Here is a 26,864-nt window from a genome sequence, read left to right on the forward strand (position 1 = left end):
TCTGGGAGAATCGGGTTTGATTCCCCACTCCTCCACTTGCACCTGCTAGCATGGCCTTGGGTCAGCCATAGCTCTGGCAGAGGTTGTCCTTGAAAGGGCAGCTGCTGTGAGGGCCCTCTCCAGCCCCACCCACCTCACAGGGTGTCTGTTGTGGGGGAGGAGGGTAAAGGAGATTATGAGCCGCTCTGAGACTCTTTGGAGTGGAGGGCGGGATATAAATCCAATATCTTCTTCTTCTTCTAAAATGGAGGCTGCTGGCAGAAGGTGAGCCCCAAACTCCTGCTTGGAGGCTCTGTGGCCGGCGCAAAGGTTTCTGCAGGCATGGCAGGAAAGCAGAGAACCCTTGCCATGGGAAGGCGGTCACAGAATTCTGGCAAGACATTTGATCTAGCAGCCTCTTGCACCTCTTGATCCTGTAACCATGCTAAATTCCCCAGAGTCTGGGTCCTTGCAGGAGAGGCCAAGGAAGGCCTTGCAGGGCCAGTCCAAGACCTCCTGAGCTTTTTGCAAGATGATCCCAGCCTGTCTCCCTCCACAAGGGCCCTTTTCTTCTCTCAGGGTATCAGGTCTCCTTTGCCTGCACATCCCTGGCTAAAGTCTCACCTTTGGAAGTTTAAGATCTGCAGAGCTGCCCCTCCTGGTGATGGGCTGAAGGCCTGGCTCAGCACAAAGGAAGGCGGCTTCCTGCCATCCTTTTAGAAGAGCCTGCTCCCTGCCAGGAAAGTGACAGAAACGGGGCCTCAGGAGAGCAGCCTGGCGTCTGTTTTTTGTCTCTTAATAGCTTTCCACAGACATCCCCAGGCCATTTGTGGTGATAATTTTATTCTCCAAATAGGAGACAATCCATGGAGGGTTTCAGAGATGGTTTGCCATTGCTGAGTGACCCTGCCCTCCCCTCTGAAGACTAACCAGGGCTGACCCTGCTTGGCTTCTGAGCTCTGCTGAGAACAGACTAGCCTGGACCAACCAGAGGAGCAGGAACTGATTCTCATGCCCCACTTTTCTCTGCCTTAAAGAGTCACAATTGCCTTGCCTTCCTCTCCCCACAACAGGCCCCTTGTGAGGTAGATGGAGCTGAGAGAGCTCCGAGAGAGAGATGTGACTGGCCCCAGCAGGTCACCTGGGGAGGAAGAGTGGGGGATCACGCCTTCCCCCCATTCTGCAGATTAGAATCTGCTGCTCTTCACCACCACACCAGGCTGGCACTCAGATCAGAGCCTGTCAGCACAGTCCTCCGTTGCATCCATTGGACCTGCAATGCTGCCCTCAGTCATGCTGGTGCTTCCAAGTGCAAACACCACACTGCCAGGCCACACGGCCAGGGATAGCAAGACATCTACAAGGACTTTTGCAATTTCTCAGCAATACGAGGACTAGAAACTTGGAAGTGCTGTTTGTCTAAAAAGTAGCAATTTTAAGGGATCGAGGGAAATAAACAAACCTCATGTTGAGCAGCAGAGATCAAGACTCTGACCATGCTAGTAGATGTTAAGAGAACGGTAACTGCATTTCAAGGTACTACCAACGGTTTTGTCGGTTTGGTATAGTGGTTGAGTGCGTGGAGGAGAGGGGTTTGATTCCCCTCTCCTCCACTTGCAGCTGCTGCTGGAACGGCCTTGGGTCAGCCATAGCTTTTGTAGGTCCTTGAAAGGCAGCTGCTGTGAGAGCTCTCTCAGCTCCACCCACCTCACAGGGTGTCTGTTGTGAGGGGAGAAGATATAGGAGATTGTAAGCCGCTCTGAGTCTCTGATTCAGAGAGAAGGGTGGGATATAAATCTACAGTCTTCTTCTTCTGTGAAATCTGAAGTAAATTTGAGGATTCTAAGAGGAAACATACAAGGGCAAAGAGCTTTGACAAGACTTGTGGGGTTTTTCTGGGGGGAAGTACATATCTAATTTTATTATCTTCATTAAAACTGTTATATGTGCACAAGGGCAAATGCTGCACTGCTTTTATCTTTTTAAGATAGGAAACCTTCATTTATTAAATCAAATGACATCATTTGCATTTACAACATTCATTTGCATAAACTTGGACATACAAAGTTTTTCCACCTCTGGTTAATAACAGACATACATTGTACAAGATACTGGCTGGATACATAAGTTCAAACAAATATTTGGGTACAACAATTTGTTCATAGTATATACTGGAAACTTCTTTTTTTTTCCTTTTTCAAAAATTTTATAGCTATTAAAGACACAAATTCATTACCTACTTTGGGTCTCTGACCAGTTCTTCTAAAGGTGACACAGAACCGAGCGAGCGCAAGAGCGAGCGCGCCGCAGTCCCTGGCTCCAACCCCAAGCCTTTGACCTCTTTTTAAAAATCAGACACCGCCAACATGAATCAACTTAATATTTCCAAATACAAACCACACATCCATCGTAACTGGTTGTGATGTACGAAAAAGACCATGCAACTTACCAAAAAAGAGAAAAAGGAGAGAAGAACTGTATTTCCCCCCCACCCCCTACCCCAACATTAAATTTCCAACAGTCATTGCCTTACATTGTACTATATAACTACAGTTTTGCTATTGGAACATAAGGGGGGAAAAACAACCCCACCCTCCAAAAAACTCCTCAAAAGTGGTTTTTCCAGTGCAGTTCCAGCTGCAAACAAGTGGTTTATTTTAACTTCTGCATTGTCTATAACACATCTGAATTCTGTGAACAGTGGAAAGATAGGTGCTGATCTTGCAAGATTTCAGGACTGAGTCATCCTCTAGCTCACAAATTTCGGTGGCTGCTGTTTCTTAAAATTTCTTTGTTATTTTTTTCTTGAATAGGTATATTTCCACATTGCATGTATTTATTTCCTTAGTTGTTTGTTTCTGTTGTGCATTCAGTTCTTTCCCAGACAGAAATGGACTATAATTCATCAGACCGGACAACATGGAAGAGGGTGACATTGTAGAGTATTTGATGGCCGTTGTTCCAGGCATAGAGAGCTCTGTCCTTGGGGTTGTAGTCCAGCATAGAAATATGAGAATATTTGTTTAAGAAGGGGATATCTATGTATTCGTAAGTGGAAGTGTTGGTCTGATAAGCGTAGGTCACCTTGGTTCCTCCTGAATAGCCATTGGTGACATACAAAGTACCGCAGATGATGAACCCTTCGCCAGCACTGCGTTTTGGGTAACTGGTGTTCCAGGTCTGGATGCTTTGTAAGGTGTTGGGGTCCAACTTGCTGATGACAATGTTTCCTGCATTCTGATTGGTGGCATAGACTGCCCACAGGCCATTCTCGTCCACCATGAGGTCGATGTCAGAATGTCCGCCCCAGGCGTAGTGGTAGACGTTGTTGTAGCCAGCATAGTCCAAGCTACGGGTCTTAAGGATGGTCTCAGTTTTCAAGTCAAACTTGATGATTATGTGACTTTGGTATTTGTTGAAATAGATCGAGCCGTTGTACACGACTTGGCCAGTTCCAGACCATGGGTGAGGGAGACGGTGAGAGGTGAAATTGTCGGTGTTCATAAAATCGGCCATGGATTTGTACTCGCGGACAAAGCGATTGTTGTGATAGCTGTCCATGTACCAGACCTGTACACACAGCACACAGACAGACAGACAAACCAGTGTTAAAGGAAGTGCACCTGCAGGTCCCTTTGATAAAATGTCAGGAGACAGCAGGGGCAAGGGGACCGTGCTCAGGCTTGTGTTTCGTTTTGTGATCTCTGGCTGAAGGGGGCAGTTCCCACAAGCAGGCAGCTCACTCAGTGGCCTGAGGGATGGCTGGTTGGTGTGGTGAAGCAGTCATCATGGGCATCATGGGGGGGGGGGGCAGGTGACTGCTCACACCACTTCAGCGGAGGCTGTCCAGGCTTCCAGCAAAACTGGGCATCCTGCACAGAGCAGTGAAATATCAAGGGGGGCTGTTCACCCAGCTTTGCATGGGACTATGGGGAGGGGGAGGCAGGAAGCGGCCAGATGCCTCCCCGTGGGCCTGGGTCTCCACCCCTCCCTCCCTTTGCACCCTGCTCTTGCTGAGACCCCCACAGCGAGGAGCAAGAGCAGTCAAGCAGCCCCCACTGTGACCATTCATGAAGAGCAGCTGTTTTTATGCTGTTTCAAAATGTTTACACCTTTTAATATAACTTGGTTTGAAAAGGTGTTGAAAAGCAGAATATATAGGTAGTAAATACCTAAATGACTAGCATAATAAAAACGGATTTGGCAAATTCGTGGAGGAAAGGCCTAACTGGAACCACTATGGAGAGAAGCAGTGCTGCTCTGAATTCCACAGGCACGGCTGCTGCTTTCCTGCATCTCTTGAAAGCAGAACCTTGAATGTGGCAGATGGACACCTGTCTGATCTTGCACAGCCCCTCCTCACTTGGTCGATGTGCTTGTGTGACCCAGGTGGGCACCCCGCCCCCCAGACAAGGCTTGCATCTCAGCTGGGCCTGACCAGTGAGGCTCATCTGGCCAGATTTCTGAGCACCACGCTGGGGATGGGCCTCTCTACAGTCCAGATCCTTCCTCTCAACATGCAGGGCGGGTCCTTCTCTGCCCCAGCAACTGAGGCCACACCCTTGACGTGCTGCCAGCACCACCTACCAATGTGGAGGGCCAGGCCCCTCCTTCCCAGCACCTGCCTGCTGAGGGGGTCTCAGTATTTGCTCCACACTCACACAACCCCCCCAGGCTTGACGTGGGCTTCAGGTCAGCAGTGATTCTATAGGAGCACAGAAACCGAGCTGAGCGTGGTGAAAGGTCAGCATCTCTTCTCGCCCTACTGGCTGGCTGGGACCCTGCCCTGCAAATTCTGTGGCCAATGCTTGGCAAAAGAAGCCAGAGCTCCAGCTCCAAGATCCAGCCCTTCCTGCCTCTCGGCAGGACAAACAACCCAGAAACAGAAGAACAAAGACAATGCTGAGGAAAACAGATGTGCAAAGTTTACACGATTTGCAGGTTGCTATTGTTAATAATAAAGTATCGATAGTAATAACAACAACAAATATGTTGCATAAGCTCCAAATCCCCCTTGCACAATAATATCCGCCCCCCTCCCCCCCCGAAGGATCACTGAGAACAGAACCCAAGTCCTTGTTCTGTGGGACGAAGCCCCTCCGTGACCTGAGTCAGTGAGACTCGGCAAGGATTAACTCTGCACAAATGAGGCGGCCAGGATAGCCATGAACTCCTCTCGCAGGGGAGGCCTGCCCCCTCTGGGAAAACAAGACTTACAGGGCCCCCTGGACCTCTAAGGCCCTCCACTGGCCTCTCCCTCAGGTTTCCCGAGATCTTCCCCAACTCAGTGTGCCTGCTGCAGGGACTGAGATGATAGATGCCCCCCCCTCCCCATGGCCCCTCAGCGTCCTGCCAGTGAATGTCAGGGCTGGGGTGGGAAGCAGGCAGTGCAGAGGGAGAGGGGGGCTGAAGGGGCCAGGGACCCCCCTCTCCGCCTGGTGTGGCTCAGCCTCTGGGATGCCGCCCCGCAGGGCCCCAAGGGGGACTGGCATAGCACTGAGCTGGGCTGGAGGTCATCGCAGGCCAAATACCAGGGGTGGTTTGGGGATCCCTACTGGAGTTCTTGGGCAGCTCCACCATCCTTCACATTCCAAGATTTGCGAGCCTACCTTATTCTCCCCTTCTGGAGCCAGGGGATCAGTCATCCACGAGCCGAACCTTGATCCAGAGATCTTGACTGTGATTGGGTCACTTATTGCTGTCAGTTTGCCACAGGCTGCAAAACAGCCAAACAGAGCTGTGAGCAAGCCGATAGTGACACACCTTCCGATGACTTCACAGGCTGGACTTGTGCCCCCCCCCCACTGGTCTCTTTTTCAAAGCAGAACTTCACAATCCCGAGGGGGGGTGGCTGTAAAGCATTTCCCTGCAAGCGTGGGCCTCCCCCGTCAAATATGCTTTGTGCACTCCTTTGTCTCAGTTGTGGGACAGCAAAAGCACGGGATCATGGGTGGGCAAGTCACATGCATGCATCACAGCACTCCAGTGTAGAATGCTTACTCAGCTAAGTGCTTGACCTGCAACGGGCATAAAGGTTTTCTGAACTGGGGTTATTTGCCATATCAAAATCCCAAACGCAACCCCCTCTCCCAAAAGGGAGGGACAGGGGGAGGGGACCCATCTGATGCAGCAGCTGGAACCACCACCACGTGGCTGGCCCCAAAGGGCTTCCAATGGGATGAGCTGAGCAAGCCACGGGGCCCTCCGGCTCCCCCCGCCAGCAACCAGCAGATCTTGGCAGGAAGCTGCAACAGAGCTGTTGTGGTCGCTCTCCCTCCCTCCCTCCCTCTCAAGCTGACATGAATGGAAAACAATTGACCATCAAAGAGCTGTCCAAGACTTCTGGTTGTTGCCTCCCTTGTCACGAGCACAGGCCTCCTCTGCCAGCCTCACCAAAGGTCACAGCTGCAGAACTGCCCACGGGCAGAGGCCAGACAGGGCCGGCCAGCCACCTCCGTCACTCCCCCCCAAACTCTTTGTGAATGGTGGAATGCATTCCCCACCCCTCTCAAACTCTTCTTTGCAAAATTTCACAGCAAACCTTCTCAAACATGTTGCTACCTGATATCCAGTGACACCTCCTCTCCATACTAGACATACGGTAACAACCACTGATGTGCAATAACAGTTAGCATTTGCGCATGTGATAACAGTTGGCACATGAAACAGTGTTTAGTATTTGACTATTTTTTACTTTGAGTTATTTCTATCCTCGTTCCTTCTGCCCAGTGAGGGCCTGCTCTCCCTCCCCCACAACAGCCAAGGGGGACTCCCAAAACCCAGGCAGCCACTCTTGCCTAGGCTGCCATCAAAAGACCAATCCCTCGCCCTGACCCAAATGAAACCGTCTGCATGTGAACAGGTGCAGAGTGCTTTTCCTTCTTCACTGAATAACTGGACGAAGGGAGGTGCTGTCGGCCAGTCCTCAAGAGTTCCAGGGCCAGGCAGGCAGAAGGGGCCCTGCTGGATTCTGTCCACAGTGAGGATCTCCACTCTTCTCCCAAGCACAGGCCTCCCTTTCTCAGCTTTGCCTGCCACCAGCGAGCAGAATCTGGCCACAAGCCCCACTGGGATCAGGTGCACCTGACAAGAGGCTGCCTGCTGGCAACTTCCATGGGTCCAAAATATGGCAGCCAGTCCCTGCTTTGCCGTTGTTGCTGGGGGAGGGGCACCCTCTGGGATTGTGCAGCCTGCTCGGTTTCCTCTTCCCCACCCCCACCAGGCGAGGTGGCCCTCCCAGTCAGCCCAAAACATTTCTCTCCCGCTGGGGTTTCAAATCACAGGTTCCATCTTTCTGAGCAGTTTCAGAATCTGCTTCTAGTTTGAGGGCTGTTGTAGGAGGATCGTTTTTAGCTGCTGAATATTTTCTGTGATTGGTTTTATGGTTGTTTTACAATTTTACTTCCCTAGTTTTACTTTGTGCGCTAGCTCATGCAGGCGTCCAGAAAGGCGGCATGCACATTTCTGAAACAAACCAACAACTAATGCCAACCAACTGAGGGCTCTTATCTAATCCAATTCCAACTCCAACTCAAAGCAGGTGGCTCTGACCATGAACCCTCCCTGCTCAGAGGCCCAATGGTCAGCTACTGGGGGTGGGGGGGGTCATCGGCACCCCCCCCCCCAGAGAGCTCCTCAGAAAGTCTTTCTAAAATAGGGCTGGGAGGGAGGCCCCAGCTAACTGATTTATTAATTAGCTATCTTAACCGCTCCCCACCCCCCACTTAACAAGGTGGAGTGCAATATTCCAACACAATTCTAAAATATAACTAACTTTCCATGATCAAATTTATAAATTAAGTCAATCAAGGATGATAAAACCATTAAAATGTTGCAATCTAAACTACAGATGGCATTAAATAATATCTATCCCTTCCCTCCACGAGGGGTGCAGATGAGGAGGCTGGGCACGGATACATTCACTGCTGTCCTCCACCTGGTGGGACATCTCTGTCTTCGGTCCCGCAGGGCACAGGGAGCACCAGGCAGCCGCCAGGCCAAGAAAGACCTCTTTGGGGCCAGGGATCACCAGTAAGTTCTGATCTGCAGAGTGCCAGGCTCTTTGGCATAATGAGGCACTTCTGTGACTTGCAGCCAGGCAAGGCTGTGTAGCTCTCGGTGCTTCGGCACACCCAGTTTGGGCTGGAAAGAGGCTGTGCTCAAGAGCTGTGGAGAGTCAGAATTTCCTTTCTAAGCTGAGAGACAAGAGGGCTCCAGCCTGTGCGGAAGTCGGTTTCAGGAGGGACTTTTCCCTCCTCCCCCTCCCCTTCGTCTCCCCCCCTTGCAGTCCCTGACAGTGGCTCCCGCTTCTCAGAGGCCCCCCTGCCTGGGTGCAGAGCCAGGATCTCTCCCAGCTTCAGCTCTGTTTTCTGGGCAAACATATTCCTGCTCCAGGAAGTGTGAAATGCTCCTCCTTCACTTGGCTTCAGGAAAACCCAAAAGGGGATTTGGAAACTGTGATCTTGACCTGCTGTATCAGAAGTCGTGCAGGGACCACTTTCAAAAGCCGGCATTGATGGCTCCTGGAGCTCCTGCTGGCTGGGGCTTTGCTCTTTGGGTCTGGGTGGGAATGATGCAAATGTGGGGCAGAAAGGAAGGGGAGGGGCTCAGCTGACACCCCCCCCCCAACTCTGGAGCTGAATGAGGAGGAAGGGAGAGCTGCAGGCCTTGGCCGTGACATCACACGGGGACTCCTTTCAAGAGCATCGAGCTTCTGGGATGGGAAGAGGCAAAGAGAGAGTCTGGCTGCCAGGGAGCAGAGTGCTTCTGGATCCGACCAGGGGCCTTCTGCTCTAGCAGCCTGCCCAGGCAGGTCGACTGATTTCCTTGTTTAGACAATGTAGCTGCTGCTGCTGCCGCCTTTCCCTCAAGCGGGTGGGAGAGCTGCCTCTGTGGGACACAAATGTTGCCCATGAATAAACAAACACCCTCAGTCTCTCTGAGGAATGGGGCTGACTTACAAGAGGGTCCATTTGGGGTGCATATTAGGCAAGAAAATCCTCAGGCTGCAAGAGATTTAACAGTGGGGCCAACTGATTCCGAGGGGAGGCGGGCTGTTTCTCGGAAGAGTCTTCACGTACAGGCAAGGCAGTTATTCAACAAAGATGATCCAATTTGGGATGTTCTGCCAGCTGCTGCCAGGCCAAGGGCCTCAGGGTCACCTGCTCACCTCACTGGACACTGAGCTCTGCTTAGATTTGTTTTCACCACTGGATTCTCCTCTGTGGAGAAGACAATCCAGGAAAGAAGTGATACCACAGTGCAACATGAGCACAGCCCTCAGTCATGTGCAAATGCAGCCTGACCAAACAGACATTCACTGAAAAAGAAGAACCTCCGTATTCAGTGGGGCTTGGGGGGGGGGGGGGGTGGAGGAAAGCGCAGTGGGGTCTTCAAGGTCCTTCAGGGGTGGTCTGCCGTTGCCTGCCTCGGCATCACAGCCCTAGACCCAAAGACTGGCCAGGAACAAAGTCTGAGGAAAGCGGGCTGGCCAGGGGCACCTCTCCCCACGGGCTTCATCTGTCACTTCTGCTTTACCAGTCGATGGGAACTTTTTTGCCAGACCTTTGCAAATCAGTTGTGCAAACATATTAAAGCATATAAATGCTTACAAGTTCGCAGATAAGAAGTTCTGGGGAGCTTGCACACACGGCTCTGTGTCACTGGGTTGGCCTTCGTGAAAAGAATTACAGGGATTCATTTGTGATCCTAGAAAACAGGCTGGGAAATGGCTGAAAACTGACAGAGACTGACTCCTCCTCCTGTTTTTAGGATGTGAAAGCACACCCCAGACTGACACCGGCCATCAGAATCAGCATGTGAGCCAGCAGGCACAAGAGAGGGGGCTGAGGGAAGTCAGTCACTGGCACAGAGGACCCTGCGAGGGGGGGCGGGGAGGGTCAGACAGCAAAGAAGAGGCTTGAATAGATGGGAGGGGGGGGAGTGCCTTGGGACATCCAGGCAACCTGGCCCAGGCCCTCTAGAACAAAGGAGAGTCCAGGAGCCCCTTTAGGACCAACAAAGTTTTATTCAGAATGGACGCTTTCGTGTGCAGGCAGACTTCGCATGCATAAAAGCTTCCATTCTAAATAACTTTGTTGGTCCTAAAGGGGCTCCTGGACTCTCCTTTGTTCTATGGCTTCAGACCAACACGGCTGCCCACCTACAGGCCCTCTAGAGACATGGCTTGTCAGTTTCATCCCCCCTGCTTGTTATTGTACGGACAGCTGCATGGGGTTTTTTTGGACTTTTTATTGTATGTTGAGTCTTATTGGTTGTCTTTTTCATTGCTGGAGACTGATGGAGATCAAGGCACAGACCCACCTGGAAGACATGCTGCCAGCTGCAACACGGGTCTTTCCTTGGGGCACAGCTGAGGCCTCTCTTTCCCTCCCTCCCCCAGAACTGCTCCATGGGAAGGAGTGACAGCAGCAGCCCACCCACCCCCAAATCTCCGCTTCCCAATCCCAGTCCTATTCCTTCTCTCGTGATTGCCCCAGCCCACCAGCACCACCCTGTGGGGGTCTTGGGAAACCAGCCAGATGAAGCCACTACAGAGTCCCCCCACCCCACCCCCGGGCAGCAGACCTCCCAGAGTCCACACTCCAAAGGAGCCCTTTTTCTCCAGGGGAACTGAGCCCAGGAGGCTGGCGACTGAGGGGTGGGAGGGGAAATGCTGCCATGTGGGAGGGATGTTCTGTCCTCAGTGGGACGTGGATGTGGCACTCTAGGCTTTGGACAAAATTCTATGGGAAAACCAGAGCTTTGTCCTAAGACATCACACTGACTTCCCAAGGATGACATGATGCCTTTTCCAGTATTTGCCAGAAGTGATGTTGCACCACTGGTCTGATGCCATTTCCCAGCAAGCACTGGCAAAAGAGAGGAGGGGTCCCGGATCTCCATCCTAGCGCCCCCAAACTCAGAGGTCTGCTGCCACTGTGTGTGCAGGCACCACTAAGCGAACCTGACCAATGGCTGCAACAAACACACTCCCCAAGAAGATGGCTGGTTTTGCCCATTACCACTTTTTGTGAACCTCTCAAGCTGAAGGATGCACCGCATGTCTTGTCTGCCACAGTGGAAGCACAGAGCTGGAAGGCACCTCCAGGGTCATCTAGTCCAGCCCCCTGCACAAGGCAGGAACTTCACAAATTCCTCCCCCTCACACACATACGTCCCCAGTGACCCCTGCAGGCTCCATGCCCAGAAGATGGCAAAAAACCCTCCAGGATCCAGGGCCTGGAGAAAAACTGCTGACTGACCCCAAAGTGCCAATCAGCATCCCCCTGGGCCACAGGAATGAAGCACTGGCACAACCCTTCCTGCCCTCCCTCTCCTGGTCTGCCTAATTCACAGAAGCAGCACTGCTGTCAATATGGCCATCTAGGAGGAGAGCCCTCCTGAGGAGGAAGCCTCTTCCACTGAGGGGGAACTGCTCTAACTGTCAGGAAGGGGCATCTCCTCTCCATCCACGCGGCAACACACAGCCAAGAGAGTCCCCGTGAAATGGGCAAAAGGTCTGTCTCCAAATGACTGCCCTGAACTCACACCGCTTGGGGTTGTAGCCCAAAGAAGAGGCCAGCGGGTTCCTGACTCTGCTTCTGCAAGATGCCCCTCTGTTTGCTCACAGAACCAAAGTGGGGGGTGGGGAGGGAGGGGGGCTGGGACCATTCTCCTGCTTCAAGGCACCCCAAGCCACAGGCCTTGGCAGGAAGAATCCCCCGCCTCATCAGGAGAATGGCAGTCCCCAGCTGCCCAGCCCCTCCATGGCAAAGATGCCTTTCCTCAATTCCCACAGCCAGCAAGAGTCTGTGGAGCCTGGCACTGCCCCTCAGCTCAGGAATAAGACTCCCGCTTGCTGGTTTCCTCCCTGAGATGTGACCAAGGGCAGGCAGACCGAAAGCCAGGCTGGGCCCGGCAAGAACTCTGGTGTGCCCTGAACAGAAGAGCCTGCCTGCTTCCAGAGGGAGACTCCGGAGCACACAGCCCGCAGCGCCTGGGACTGCAGACTGGCATTTCCCCTCAGAGCATGTGCAAAGTGCACGCCGAACAGGGCTGGGTGTGTTCAGTGGAGTTTCTCTGCACAGCAGATGTCTCCTCCCCCCGCCCCCACCCAGCTCAACCCAGACAGTGAAATGTGTCTCCATTTCCGAAAGTGGCCTGCTGTTTGGAGCAGGATCAGTCCAGAGCCCTGAGGCAGGCACAAGCAGCTGCAGGAGTCTGTGGAGCCTGGCTACAGTCCTCTGTCTTCTGCTCTGGAACCCTTCCCCTTATCCCAGAGGTGTGGGGACTCAGCAGGGAAGGAAATGCACTCTGCACCAACTCGCAGGCAGCCCTGAATGCCAAAGTGAAGCCCCTGGCACTGCTGCCCCAGGCCTGGCTCTCCTCACCCAAGAACGCACAGACCCTGGGCGGGCCCTCGGTGCTTGTCCTCGCTCAGTGTGCACGGCCTACCTAATTTTTGCATGCAAGCCCGGAGCCTCTCTTCCAGATTTGACACTCTGTTCTGAAGCTCTTCGTAGTCATAGGCGCCAATTTCCTCCTGGAGCTCGCTTAGAACTGCCGTCAGATTCTGGACCTCCTCTTTAAACTGCAAAACCAATTTGGCATCGGCTTTGTACTCCTCCAACACTGGGATCAAGGGCCTAAGCTCCTCCATTTTCGCTTTTATCGCCTGCAAGGTCAAAATAAGCTGGTTTCAGTGCTCTGCACGCAACACCCAGCCCCGCCCGGCCTCAGCACCTGCCGCCGCTCCTGCCGCTGCCTTGTCTGCGCTTGCACCATTATTAGTATTATTAATGCTGGGAAGGGGGCGGGGGAGTCCAAAGGTGGAAGGGGTGGAAATATATATATATCATATATATATTAAACAGTCTGAAGAACACCATCTTATTTGGGAAAAGGCCTTTATTTAGAATTTTTTTTTGTTTTTAGAATGCAACATCTTAAGGTTACATGCTTCAGATCACATACACAAATTCTTGTTTGTTTTTCTTTTCCATGAAATAATAATAATAATAATAATAATAATAATAATAATCAATGCATTGACAAGGATTTCCAAAACGAGAAGTCATGAAATGAGTCTCTACAGTTACATGCAAAGAAAGAGCTCTCAGTTGTGTGGTGCAGATAATGGTGCTAATTTGGAAAAAAAATGAGAAAAAGAGAACTCAAAAAAAGAAGAACTGAAAACATGGTGGGGAAAGCTCTCTGCCCTCTTTTTTCATGGTTACATGGGGGGGATGAACAGCTTCTTCAGCCAGTGCGACATAGTAAAAATTTCTGTAAAGTTAGCCCTGCAAGCAAGAAAACGAGACACTGTTGAAGAGGGGTGCTCACCAGCCAGCCCAGCTTCCTTAAAGAGACAGAATTTGCAGACCCCCATCTCCCCCACCCCCGGGGCCGGTGAAGAGGACAGGCTCCACTCTGCCCATGGGCTCCTCCAGGCAAACGGGGCCATTCCCCACCAAGAGCCCCCCAACAGATACGCTAGAACTCACCATGTGGCGGGGGGGGGGGCACAGAGTATAAAGTGGCCAGGAAGGCATCTGGGTGCTGGTACCTATTCAGGGGGGGCTCTGCAGGAGAAGGTATGGTGGCAGTGGCAGCCCCCCCCCAGACAAACCACCTGATTTGCACAATCATAAAAGCAACTGGAAAGGCAGGCAGGAGAAAGGGAAGAGGGGGTGCTCTAGTGGAGGGAAGGCTGTGGCGTGCCCCCCCCCAAGTCTAAGAGCCCCCTAGCCAAGCAGAAGCTGGATCGCCCCCCCCCCCCTACTCCCGTCATTCTCTCGCACTACTGACAGGAGGCAAACGCCCCAGTTGGGCAGGGCCGGAAATAAAACAATTGAGTTGGACGTTCAGCCCAAAGCTCCTTCCAGAGTTGGAGTCCTTAGGGCCTATGACTCTCAGCTGCTGCTCTGACTGTCTCCAGTGGAAACCACCAGGAGCTCCATGCATGGGCCTTCCCGGAGCCAGACCCCTCCCCCCAAAACCCCCTGGCCACTCTCGGGGAAGTTTGGCGAGAAAGGGAGGGGAGGGTGCAGCTTTCAGGACTGACTGTGGGATATGTCCTGCTGTGAGTGGAGGCAGGGGGCGGGTCCTTCTCTCCCAAACCTGACCTTTTCCCCCCACTGGCAAGATTTCCCTGCATGTGAGGAAAGCAGCTGCTCAAGGAGAAGGGCTCTGCTCACCCTCCCTGGGGCAGAATGCTCCGCCAGGCCAGCCTGGAAAGCAACTCCTGTGCTTGGCTTCTGCTTTACATCACTTCCGCTTCTGCCTCCAAGACAGCCAGAGAAACCAAAGTGTTTCCCCCACTTCTTGTGGCTGAATGGAAGCAGGTCGAAGTTTTCCAGAGAAATGGACTCCCCTGTCTCAGAAGACCTCTCCCCACTCTGTGCTTCAGCTTTAACCCTCAACACACACCCCCTCCCCCCACACACACAGGGAAAAGCCAGGCCTGACCCTGCAAACAGACAAAGGACTGGATGCAGCCAGCACGGCCCACCCAACGAGGGACTCTTTTTGCAGGACTGCACAGACTGGGAAGAAGAAAGCCCTGAAAAAATACGCAGAGAGGCAACAGGCAGCCTCTCCCTAGCTGAAAATAACACTGAAAGGCCTGGTCGCCCCCGATGCATGGAGACAGAAGACATTATCTGTCCCAAGGAAGCTGCAGTTCTGCACCACAGAGGGAGGCAGGAGGAATTTAAATCCTGTGGGTTTACGGGAGTCTTGGAAGAGTCAGGTTTCCTTTCCCTTGTGGCCCACCAGGGTCAACTCCATGGAAATCACAGCCATAAATGGCACATTAGTCCTACAGGCATCTGTAATGTTATTAAGCTCTGATTAATAAATGTATTAGCTCTGCTAATCAAAGACAAAAGCAAACATAACATTGAAACAAAATAAGCATGTTGTTAAAATGGCTACGACTAACAACGTTAGTCAATTATGTTGCCTGCTCAAGACATCTTGGCATTTTAGGGGGAGGGGCATTCCAGACTGCAATGGTGTGGTCAAGCCGACTGAAAAACTGTGCAGAATTCAGATTTCTGAGGATCATGACTTTTATGAAAAAGAAAGTTCCTAGCCCTTATGATTATATGCTGGGAAGTGCCTGGTAAAATCTCAGAGGCCAGAGAAATGGCTGAATATGAAGAGCCAGGAGATGTGGGCAGGGCTTCCATGCCTGAGGTGTGGCACTGCCCTTCCTAGACCCAGTTGTGTGAAAGGAGCAAAAGCCAGGAGGAGCGACTGTATGGCTGCAGGACAGAACCAGCCCTTGAGCCTCAGAGCTGGGTTCAGGGCAAGGCAAGATGAGCTGCTGTCGCCGCCCAACGGAAGGGAGATGGTCAAGGGAGCAGCTGGGGGCGAGGGTGTCGGGGATCCTGCTGCACCAATCACATGGCGCCTTTTCCCCTGTGCTCTGAACAGCAGCCTGGCTTGTAGAAACGGAGCAGGAAGCACTGCCAGGCAGCCTCTGGCCTGTCCCCTGCTGGTGTCCCAGCTGCAGGGCCAGTTGAAATGCTATCGCTTGACTGAGGGGGGAGGCATTAGGCAGAGAGGGGAGCATGGCTCTTCTCTCTCAGTTCACTGGATTAAAAGATTGCCAGGTAAATCGGAATAGGCAACAGCTGGAAATTTTTAAATTGCAACTTATTTTGCCAGTCTTTTTGAGCTGGATGCCTTCCTCTCACTCTTACTGAACTCCCCCCCCCCCCGCCAAAGGAAAGAGCTTGGGGGAGGCAGCCAGAGCAGCGCCATGGCAGGCAAGCTCACCTTGAACTGTCTAGCCAGATGTTGCTTGTGAGTCTCTTCCACTTGCTTGAACTTGGATTCCAACCCCCTCATCTGATTCTCCATTTTTTCAACATATTGTAGATCCCGCTGGGTCCGCCTGTCCAACACCTCTATTGACTGCGACATGTTTTGTACCTGGTCAGGAAGGGAGAAGGAAATATACAGGAAAGAGAAAACAGGTCAGCGACACAGTTAAGAGAAGGAGCTTTTAGAAGACACCGCCTGGCTTCTGCAGCAAGTAATTTAGGGGGAGGGATTAACAAGAAGCTTTGCATCCAGCTGCTCTTGGAATCAGGGTCGGCTCGCCCACTAGGCAAATTAGGCAATTGCCGAGGGTGCTGGGAGGGAGGGCACCATATTGGGCTCTCCCTCCCTCCCAGTGCCCCAGACAAATGTCTAATTCCCCCCCCCCCAACCACCTCCCTCCCACCTCTGTGCTTCCCCACTGCCTCCATTTTTCTATGTTTTAAAGCTAGTCCTTATGACTGCAGAGAGTGTCTCAGTAAAGAAACTCTTGCCCTGGGAAGACAGGTTCACCTGAGGTCAGGAGCTTCCCTCCCTCCCTTCTATCTCACCTCCAGTAACCAGGGAGAGTGACTGAGTTCTGCCTTGAATCTGCTTCCCAAGGTTCAAAGGAGGCATCTTTTAAGTCGGCCATGGGGCTCCCCAACCTGGTCTAGATTGTGGAGGGGTCTGGTTTGTGGAGCCAAAGATGACATGCAAGGAAGAGAAGCCGCTCCTTTCCCCAAGTCCACAATTCATTACCTCCCTGTCAAATTACAGCCCCCTCCTCAACACACAAGACACATCTGTTGCCACCCTGGGCTCAGTTTCTGCATGGGAGCCCCTTGTCGGATGGCCATCTCACCTGTTTAACAACCTTCAAAGAAGAAGAGCCCACACCACCTCCTGAGGAAGCCTCTTCCACTGAGGAACCACTCTGCCAGAAACATCTAGCTGAAAACTCTTTTAATTTAATTTCAAGCTGTTGGTTCTGGTCCAGCCTTCTGGGGCCACAGAAAACAACTTTGCACTACCCTCTATATGGCAGGCCTTCAAGTACTTGAAAATGGTTATGGTATCAATTCTCAGTTGTCTCTTCTCCAGGCTAAACATATCCAGCTCCCTCGGCCTTCCCTCATAGGACTTGGTCTCCAGACCATCTTTGTTGTCCTCCTCTGGACACTTTCCACCTTGTCTACATCTTTCTTAAAATGTGGTGCCCAAAACTGATAACAATATTCCAGCTGATGTCTTACCAGAGCAAAGTGATACCATCACTTCATGTAATCTGGACTTCTGCTAATACAGCCCAAAATTGCATTTGCCTTTTTAGCCACCACATCACACTGTTGATTCATCTTCAGTGTATGGTCCACTAAGACACCTAGATCCTTTTCTCACATACTAAAGCTAAGACAAGTCTCCCCGATCCCATAATTATGCATTGGCTTTTTCCTACCTAAATACAGAACTTTACATTTATCCTTGTTAAAATTAATTTTATTGGTTTCAGTCCAGTTTTCCAGCCTGTCAAGATCATCCTGAATCCTGTTTCTGTCTTCTACTGTATTTGCAACCGCTCCCAATTTAGTATCATCAGCAAATTTAATAAGCATTCCCTCCATCTTTCATCCAAATCATTTATAAAGATGTTGAACAAAACAGGTCCCAGGAAAAATCCTTGAGGCATTCCACTTGTCACTCCTCTCCAAGAGGATGAGGAACCATTCACAAGCACTCTTTGGGTGCGATCTGTCAACCAGGTACAGATTCACCTAGCAGTAACAGGATCCAAACCACATTTTACTAGCTTGTCACCAAAAATACAATGTGGAACTTTATCAAAAGCCTTACTGAAATGAAGATAAACTCTGTCTACAGCATTACTGAACCCGACGAGACTAAGAATCCCTTAGTACAGGGGCAGTCAACAGTAGCTCTCCAGAAGTTTTTTGCCTACAACTCCCATCAGCCCCAGCCATTGGCCATGCTGACTGGGGCTGATGGGAGTTGTAGGCAAAAAACATCTGGAGAGCTACCATTGGCCACCCATCTGTTTTCTCTGGACTATTAAAAGCGGATCACATGAGAACAAGTGTAAAGCAGAAACACACAGAGAGGTTCTGTTCTCTCCTTTGATGCAGCCAGCTCTGCTCTCCTTCTCAGCCTCTTTAACGTGAGAGAGCCTGGCCTTCCATTTTAATCTGGCTGCTCCTTTTGTGGGAGTCTCGTGCTTTGAAAATGCTGAAGCACTAAATTAATGAAAAATAATGTGATTTAAGCCAACTGGAGATTTCTTCCCCCTGCAGATGTATTTGGGGCAACAGCATGGCTTTCATCTTTTCATGGTTTTTAATTAACCAGCATGCATTTAACTTTCAGGATATTTTTGTGGCTTGAACCACCAAACAATCCATTGCCTCACTGAAACAAACAAATTTATCTACTAGAGTGGACCCCCCAAAAAGTGATGCCTTACTGACCTGGAATAAATTTATTCCCGTTATTCCTGTCTGTAAATGTGAATATCAAATATTCTCCAGATGTTTTCTGGATGATTAGAATTTGATATCCTGTGATGCTGGATTAGAATATTTGTCATTTTACAGTATTTGGTGGTTGTATATGCAATGTTGTATAGTTGCACTGTATTTGCTAACTAGAATCATAGAATCATAGACCCTCTAGGGTCATCTAGTCCAACCCCCTGCACAATGCAGGAAACTCACAAATACCTTTCCCTAAATTTACACGATCTTCATTGCTGTCAGATGGCCATCTAGCCTCTGTTGAAAAACCTCCAAGGAAAGAGAGCCCACCACCTCCTGAGGAAGCCTGTTCCACTGAGGAATCGCTCTAATGGTCAGGAAATTCTTCCTAATGTTGAGCCGGAAACTCTTTTGATTTAATTTCAACCCATTGGTTCTGGTCCTAGCTTCCGGGGCCACAGAAAACAATTCCACACCATCCTCTAGATCAAGGATGGCCAACGGTAGCTCTCCAGATGTTTTTTTGCCTACAACTCCCATCAGCCCCAGCCATTGGCCATGCTGGCTGGGGCTGATGGGAGTTGTAGGAAAAAACATCTGGAGAGCTACCACTGGCCACCCCTGCTCTAGTTGATGACCCTTCAAGTACTTGAAGATGGTGATCCTATCACCTCTCAGCCGCCTCCTCTCCAGGCTAAACATCCCCAGCTCCTTCAGCCTTTCCTCATAGGTCTTGGTCTCCAGACCTCTCATCAACTAACATGCAAAGGAATTAGGATTTGACTTTTGGCACATTAAGATTTCACATTTGGGGCCCTTTCCAAGTAATCACAGCAACCCAAAAGACCAAAACCTCTAAAACGATCAAGCTTTAAATGTCCAAGCGAAAAAATTCACATTCAAAGTGTGAATTCACATAATTCAAAAACATGAACAATACTCTCTGTTCAGCTCCAGTTCTTTAAAATATCTGTATTCTGCCTTTCCTTGTGGCTCAAGGTGGTGTACAAATCACAATTTAAACCGTACAGAATAAAACCCCAGATATCCCCATATAGCACATATGCATAACAATCATATAGCAATTCAGAGTCATGAGGGCTCATCTATGACAAACAGAATCCTTGGCCCGGATAAATAAGCAGCCTGACACATCAGCCCACAACGTTTGAGCGCTGGCTCCCCCCCTCTCCCCCCCCCCACTCTGCATTTTGCACAATTCCACCCAGCAAGAGGGGAGGGGAGGGGGAGGGAGAGCAAAGCAGCCCGCCTGCAGGGTTAGGGGTGTGCAAAAAAAAAAAATTAGAATCCAGCAGTCTTCTTGTTTTTAAAACTTGAATCAAATTATTTAATATTGGAGTTTAAGCTAGTCATACTAGGAAATTATGGAAGGGGGGATCGGTTTTATAAATGCAGCAGGTGGGCACCGGGGGCCAAATGTCTGCACCTTCCATGCCTGAGGTCAACTGTGCTTGGTGACTTTCAGCCCCTTTTCCTCGACTTGCCTGACTTCCCACATCACAGTCTAGTTTTGAGAAAATATGCTTCAAACTGCAGAGCACAGCAAGAAGGAATAGAAGGAGATTTAATTCCCTTGCTGAACAGACCCCCCCCCCCCATTTCATAGATATGGGATAGGGCTGTGCATACTGGTCCACCCACCCCCCCGCCCGCCCCAATGACTGCTTGAATGGAGGGCCTCCTGAAGTGAGTCAGGCGGTGAACAACAGAGACACTGAGCTCAAAAATGCCAATTGGTACCATTCTGTGTGGTAGGAAAATGGGTTAATTGTGCAGGCTGAGCCATATCCCTGCCAGGTACCTATCTACTGAGTAACTGATCTTCCCCTCCAACTGCCCAGGAAATGACCCCGGATGGATGGATGCCAGAATCATGGGTCATGTCATAAGGCTTCCATCGGTTCTCAAAGGTCAACAATGATTCCACTTGGATTCAATGCATTTACTACATTTGTACATCATAAATGGTTCTTATTAGACCTTCATTAGTAAATTTCTGGCTGTACCTCTGCTACCAGCCAGAGGAGAAAAATAAGGCTCTGCTACAGTATAAGGCAACTACATTTGCTTTACTGAAGGATGGGTCAGATAACTGACAATTTACTATCCCAAATCTACCTTTTTTAAAACTTTAGAATTGCTCTGCTGAGAGCTGCATGCAAAGAGCTCCAGCCTGGGTGCCTCAGGGGTCTCTCCTCTCTCCCACTTACCTTTTCTAGTAGTTGGCGCAGCTGTTTTGTCCTGGCATCCCGCGAACACATGGTCTGCTGAGGGGCCACCACTGTGCAGATGCACCGCCCTTCGCTGTCCTGAGCGGAGCTGTAGACCTGCCAGCTCTCTTCGGGGTTGGCCGGCAACACCTGCTCAGACACACAGGAAAGGAAGGCTAAGAGGCAGCAGCAGGAAGCCCTGCAGGGGCAGAGAAAATGAGGAGCCCCAAATGACAGCCAGCTAGAGATGGAAGGGGGGGGGGGGGAAGAAAGCTGCTCATGGCCAAAGGCAAATCCATTATGTCTCTTCCATTTATACAGTCCAAATTGCTTCACATACGTCTGTCAGCAATCCCTACAACTGTCCTTACCCCCATTGTGCAGATGAGGGAGCTGGGGGGGGGGGGCTTGCCGAGTGAACTCCCAGCAGAAGCAAGAGTTGCCCCAGGCCTTGCCTGGTCCACTTCAACACCCCCCCCCCTTTGTTTTGCTCCCCCAGTGCTAATAAGCCAAGCTGAACAGGAGGCACAGAGAAACAGCATGCCTCTTCCCGCCCCATCCCACCCCCCACCCCCCACCTGCCCCGACTTGGTAGTTTCCGAAAGTGTCTGGTTGGCCAACCCAGCCTTTGCAAAACCACCCCTGAACTAGGTGGTGAGCAGCCTTTCCTCTTTGCAGCCATTGAACTGATCACCACTTTGGGTTCAGGCAGCCATTTTCCCCCAGGCCAGTTTGGCCAGGGATCCAAGGAGGGTTTGGGGTTTTTTTGCCATCTTCTGGGTGTGGAGCCTGCAGGAGTCACCGGGAACGGGGGAGTTACTTGTGAGTTTCCTGTCCTGTGCAGGGGGTTGGACTAGATGACCCTGGAGGTCTCTTCCAACTCTAGGATTCTGTGATCAGAGCACAGAGGCTCTGAAGCCAGAGCAGAGTGAACCCCCCCCCCCCGCCCTTCTCTGTGAAACCTGATGATCTGAGCAGGAGGGCTGATAGGCCAAATCACAGCAGCTCATGAAGGATACAACCTTGATGGCATAATCCACACCCAGTCCCACAGCTCTACAAAGCTGATGCTCCAGACAAAGACATTTGCTATTCTAGAGGCTCTCTGCTGTCAATTCTTTCCTCTTTGATCACTCCACACTTGGAGCAGGACATTACTTAATTGGTTTCTGCAAAGGGCTTCCTCACCTGCAGGCAAAAAGGCAGCTTGTCATGGTTGTGGCCCCAACAAGTAGCCAGTAGTCTTGCCAAATGCTGACAAACTACTAAACACATCCCCTTCTCACTGTTGGGTAAGTGGAACCTTAAAAATGCGTCTGATGCCAATGGATCACCTGATAACATAACATTAATATTGGAAAACGAACAAGTTCTCTCAGGTGGAACTAAATGGCGCACCCTCATTTCCACTGGCAACGTCCTCAGCCCAAAGCACCGTGGGAGAAAACAGGCCACAGAGACCTTTACTGGCTTCACACCTGAACTCCCCCGCCCTCGCTGCTGTCTGGTTCATTTGTTGTCTTCTACAATGGGTCCAATTTCGTCCAGTAGTCACTGTTCCCAAGACTTCTCTCTCTCTCTCTCTTTTTACTCACAACATCAATAATTAACCGCTTTAAAAGCATCTTTATGGTCTGTCTGTTCCCTACAAGACGACGGTGAGCCAAATGGCAGAGCAGAAGAGGCCCACGCCAGAACATGGCTCCTTTTGGACATCTCTGCCCCCCCAGCCCTGCAGTGGGCCATCTCCAGCTCATCCCCACAAGTGCTGGGCCAGCCTCCCCCCACCCCGCCCGGCAGATCGCTGATGGGACCGAGGGGGGAGGGGGAGTCCAGACCCTTCAGTGGGGCAGCCCCCCTGGCAATGGGCTGCTGGGGGTTCCTCAAAGCAGGCCCTCAACACACACACACACACACTCACAAAGTTGACATTCAACACCAACCTCATGCAAGGGCAGCCACAGGCCTCCCCTGGGGAAGCGCCCCCCCCCCCCCCAAACCCGCCTGAGCACCAAGCAAAGCACCAGGACAGCCGATCCGCAAATGGACCCCCTGCTTCCCGCCCGGTCCTGGAAGGCAGGCCAGGCCAGAGGGAGGATTTGAACCCGGGCCCCCCAGCCCCTGGCCTGGCGTTCTGACCGCTCGCCCCCGACGGCTCCCCGGGAGGAGAAGTCCCGGCTCGGAGAAGAGGGGGCGCCCTCCCCCGCCCCTCCCCCCAGGCAGCCTCTCCCGGCGCCCCTCCCGCCTCCCGGCCGGGGCTGGACTCACGCCGGTGCTGCGGTGCCGGGGGCCGGCGGAGGCGGCGCTGAGCTTGGTGGTGTTGAGGCCCACCAGGGCGGGCAGCGTCTGCGACATCCAGTTGGTGATCATGGCCATCGTGCTGAGCACCACGCCCAGCTTCAGCAGCGGCACCGACATCTCCGCCTCGCCCCCCCCCCCGCCCCTCACGCCCCCCCGCCGCCCCCCGCAGCGCCCATCGCCCCCCGGCGACCCCCGCCCCAGCCAGCCAGGAGGGAGGGAGGGAGGCGGGCGGAGCGCCGCGGCTGCTGCTCCTCCTGCCGCTCCTGCTCCTGCCGCCGCCGCAGCCCCGCCCCCAAGGCCGGCGGGCGGGGCCTCCCGGAGCTCTCCAGGGCCCACCGGCAGGCTGGCAACGCCCCCGCCCCCGCCCCTAAGGGGCCGCTCTCCCCGCCGCCGCCCGCAGCAGAAGCCTGCGCCCGGCCCCGGAGGCTGCACCGCTGCTCATCGTGCCGAGAGGAAGCAAGGGCCGCCCGCCCGCCGAGGAGCCCGAGAGGAGAGCCGCCCGCCCGCCGCGCACGATGGCCGCGGCAGCTCAGCCCCGAGGGCTCGTCTCTGCCCTCGGCCAGCCGGCCGGCCCGCCCAAGGAGCTGCTGCCGCCCTCTGGCGCCCCTTCCCGGAGAGCCTGGCGCTGCAGCCTCCTGCTGGAAGCCCCGGGACCGGCGCCGCTGAAACCCCGCCTCTCCCCGCCGCAGCCGCCTCCCTCTCCGCTCCTGCAGCCGTGCCCTGCCTCGCCTCCCTGAAATGCTGCCGGGTTCCAAACACGACAGCAAGAGGAGCCGCCCGGGCAGCCGCAAAGGCCCACCCAAGCCGAAGAACGCTTTCCTGGGAGCAGAAGGGGACTCACCCGCTCCTTAGCAGGCCTTCCCAAAGCGCTCAGCAGCTTCACAAAATCCAAGGGGATTCCGTGTCGTGCCCTTCCCCACCCGTGGCGCAGCATCTGCCTCCTGCCCCGTCCTTGTGGCTCATCGGGTCCACGTTCTCTCGTTGCTGTCTCTGGAAAGCACCAGACCCCCCCCCCCCCCACACACAGAGGACTGAAATATGCTCCATGCAAATTTCAATACTAGGAAAATGTGACCACTCCGTCATCCGATGCAGAGATTCAAGCAGCCCCTCAAAATGGAAACTTCCAGGGAAGCGACAGTGCTCACCACGGTTCCTGGCCAAGCCCACCGGGCCATCAGAACAGGAGACAAAACAGACCCCGCCCCCAGACCCCCAAGAAAGCTGAAGACCGGGAAGCAGCAGCCTCCGACCCACACAAAAGGCTCCACCTAGAAATGGGACCACAGAGGGCATCCACTTCTTGCTCAGGGGTTTCCTGGAGGCAGGATATAAAGGAAGTGAATAAAAACACCTGCATTGCAAGACACCTCTTGAACCACCGGAAAACATCACCTACCAACACCCCACAATGAGGAATGCAGAATCAGAGGATCTCCCAGAAATGCAGAAAAATGCTCTCCCCCCCCCCCCCCACAACATGGCTTAAGGCGACCTTAGGATGCTCATTGCACCACAAAGAGGAAAGCCAGGGGGGGGGGTGCTCCACTAGTCCATTTCTCTAGCTCCAGAGCACAGAGGTTTTGCACTAGGGGGGGGGGGATCTGAATCTTTTTAATCCCCCCCCTTGGCTCTGAACATGTGCACATCTCATTTTCAAAACAGGGTTTTAACATTTCACTTCAACATGTTGATGGCATTCAAGGCAGGTTCCAGGCAGAGAGTTCCCAAGACCCCCTCCCCGCCCTCTGCCTCCTTCTCCTGCCTGCTAGGGAGGGGCCCTGGGCGACAGGTGTTGCTGGGAGCAGGGCAGAGGGGGAGGGGGCCCAGATGCTGATGCTGGCTCTGGCACACAAATCAGAACATGAAAGCCAGAGGAGTCCAGAGACACCTTTAAGAGCAGCATAGGAGCTTCCATGTGAGGGCCCCCTTCCTCAGATACACTGAAATGGAAGAAAACCGTCCAGACGTATAGACAGAAGCTGAACAACCAATTAGCATATATAACATGAAGATATTTTAAGATATGCAGAGACCACACAGAAATAGCAAGGTCAGGGCGCAGGGTGGAGACGTGCATGCGCGCACACAACAGCTCTCCAAGGTGCCCTGGCTGGGCGCAAACATTCAGACCAACCCAGCTGCCCACCAGGAAAGCCAGAGGACCCACAGGGAAGGTGGCACCAAAGCCCCAGGGAAAGGGCACCAAAGGGAAAACTGCACAAAGCAAGCATGGGCACATCTAATTTTCTCAGGAGAAAGTTCTGGCCACCCAGACCACTTGTCTGGTCAGGGCAGGCCAAGGCCAGCAGTGCCAGCATACCCTGCAGCTGGACATCAGCCACAGCCCTCCTCTGCCACCTCACCAGGCCTGGAGCAACTGTATGGCCCCTCCATTGGAGCCCCCCCCCCCCTTTGCAGTAGCATTGCTGCTGGTCTTTTTGCTTCTTTCTCCCCCCTTCCCTCACACAGCGTACAGTGCCAAGAGCCCAGGGCCACCAAACTAGGTGCCCCCCTGGCCCTGCACCTCACCCACTTGCCGGCAAAGGCTCCTTTGTCCTGAGCCACCTGGGCTGCCCTGCATTGCCACAGCCACAGCGACGGCACACCCACAGTGCTGCACACACCTCCAGTGCCTCTTAGGAAAGGATTGTGGGCCACCCTGAGTCCAGCGTGGCTGAAGACTCCAGAGCTGCAGGCAGCTGAGGTTAAGGAGCTAGAGCTGCAGGATCCTCAAGATTCACTGCCAGCAGCTGACCCTGAGCCTCCCCCACCTCACCATAGAAGCCCAGTTGCATGAAACCAGCCCACCAGGCTCACCCCTGCCTGCCCAGCAGGCTCAACTCTTGCAAGCAACAGCTCTCAGGAGCTACAGATGCGCTCCCAGGCAGGGGACTGTAGGTCAAGAGCCTGTCCTCAACCAGAGCTGGCTGACATCAGGGCCCTGGGGGAGCTGCAGGGCCTGCAAGGAAGATGTTTCGCCCAGCAGACGGTTGAGTTCAACTGCCTTTTAACAGTGTAATAGTTCTTCAGATACTTTGGCCACCCAATGAGAAGAGAGCACTCACTGGAGAAGATCCTGATGCTGGGAAAGACAGAAGGCAAAAGAAGAAGGGGACAGCAAAAGAGGAGATGGCTGGACAGCATTACTGATGTAACAAACACGAATTTGAGCAGACTCCAGAGGATGGTGGAAGACAGGAGGGCCTGGCGTGACTTTGTCTATGGGGTCGCAAAGAGTCGGACTCGACTGTGCGACTGAACAACAAAGTTCTTCAGAACAATCTGATCCACAGTCTACTTTCACCCCTCTTCCCCATCAGCCATGTAAACTGGGGGGACTAGAACTGCATGATGGCGCCACACGGTTATTGTGTTCCTTTCATATTTACTAGGTTGTGTGTGTTTTATATGAATTTGTTGTGAACTGCCCTGAGCCCGCTCACAGGGAAGGAGACATACAAGCCTAACAGAAATATTAAAATAAATAAATAGGGCTTGTTAAGAGATGCCTCTATAATCAGACCACGAGACCTGCAGACTGTGGAAGCCACTTGCCCCAACCGGGACCCACTTCCGCACCAGCTCCGGACTCTGCCCTCCTGACCCCTGGCTGCTGACCTCTGAACTGTGCTCTTGACCTGTCTTCCCTCTCCGCTGAGTTAGCGGGAGCTAGCTCACAGGTTTTTAGCCTCCGGCTCACAAATTTTTGTCCTTGCTCAGAGCAAACTAATTTATGCAGGAGCTCACAACTTTAGTACCAGTTCACCAAGTAGAATGTTTGCCCCCAAGCCGAGAGGGAGCCTTGCTGTGAACTGAACTGGTGCTCTTGCCCCACCCTGCCTGCCTCCCTGAGCCCCCCCCCCCAGGGAGTGAAGGAGGCTGTGGGAGCACACAAGGAGAGGGCGCACAAGCTGAGGGTAGGGCAGGAAGGGGGGTGTACATAGGGAGTCCGGGGGGGCGGTGCTGAGCACTCTCTGCTCAGAGCCTATCAAAACCTGGAACCAGCCATGGGCAGACTCAGCAGGGGCATGGGGGGCACTCCAGTTCTCTT

At 52.7% G+C, this 26,864-nt stretch overlaps 1 protein-coding gene across 2 annotated transcripts in view; it reads right to left on the reverse strand.

Annotated features, from left to right (window-relative positions):
• Positions 1-1,951: 1,951 nt before the first annotated feature.
• The window catches only part of OLFM1 (olfactomedin 1), a 31,948-nt gene continuing 7,035 nt past the window's right edge, over positions 1,952-26,864 (reverse strand). The window contains exons 1-6 of one of the 2 annotated variants that reach the window (XM_060250763.1): positions 22,778-22,962; positions 20,510-20,659; positions 15,766-15,921; positions 12,436-12,655; positions 5,589-5,695; positions 1,952-3,549 (exon numbers count right to left, since the gene is read on the reverse strand). In XM_060250763.1, the coding sequence (XP_060106746.1) occupies positions 2,875-3,549; positions 5,589-5,695; positions 12,436-12,655; positions 15,766-15,921; positions 20,510-20,659; positions 22,778-22,927 (1,458 nt within the window). In that variant the 5' untranslated portion in view covers positions 22,928-22,962 and the 3' untranslated portion in view covers positions 1,952-2,874. Of the gene's footprint in view, positions 3,550-5,588; positions 5,696-12,435; positions 12,656-15,765; positions 15,922-20,509; positions 20,660-22,777; positions 22,963-26,864 lie in introns of those variants that run through there. The other variant, XM_060250764.1, reaches the window with a different exon arrangement.

The sequence above is a fragment of the Heteronotia binoei genome, chromosome 12 (genome assembly GCF_032191835.1).
Source record: "Heteronotia binoei isolate CCM8104 ecotype False Entrance Well chromosome 12, APGP_CSIRO_Hbin_v1, whole genome shotgun sequence".
In the NCBI taxonomy this organism is placed as follows: Eukaryota; Metazoa; Chordata; class Lepidosauria; order Squamata; family Gekkonidae; genus Heteronotia; species Heteronotia binoei.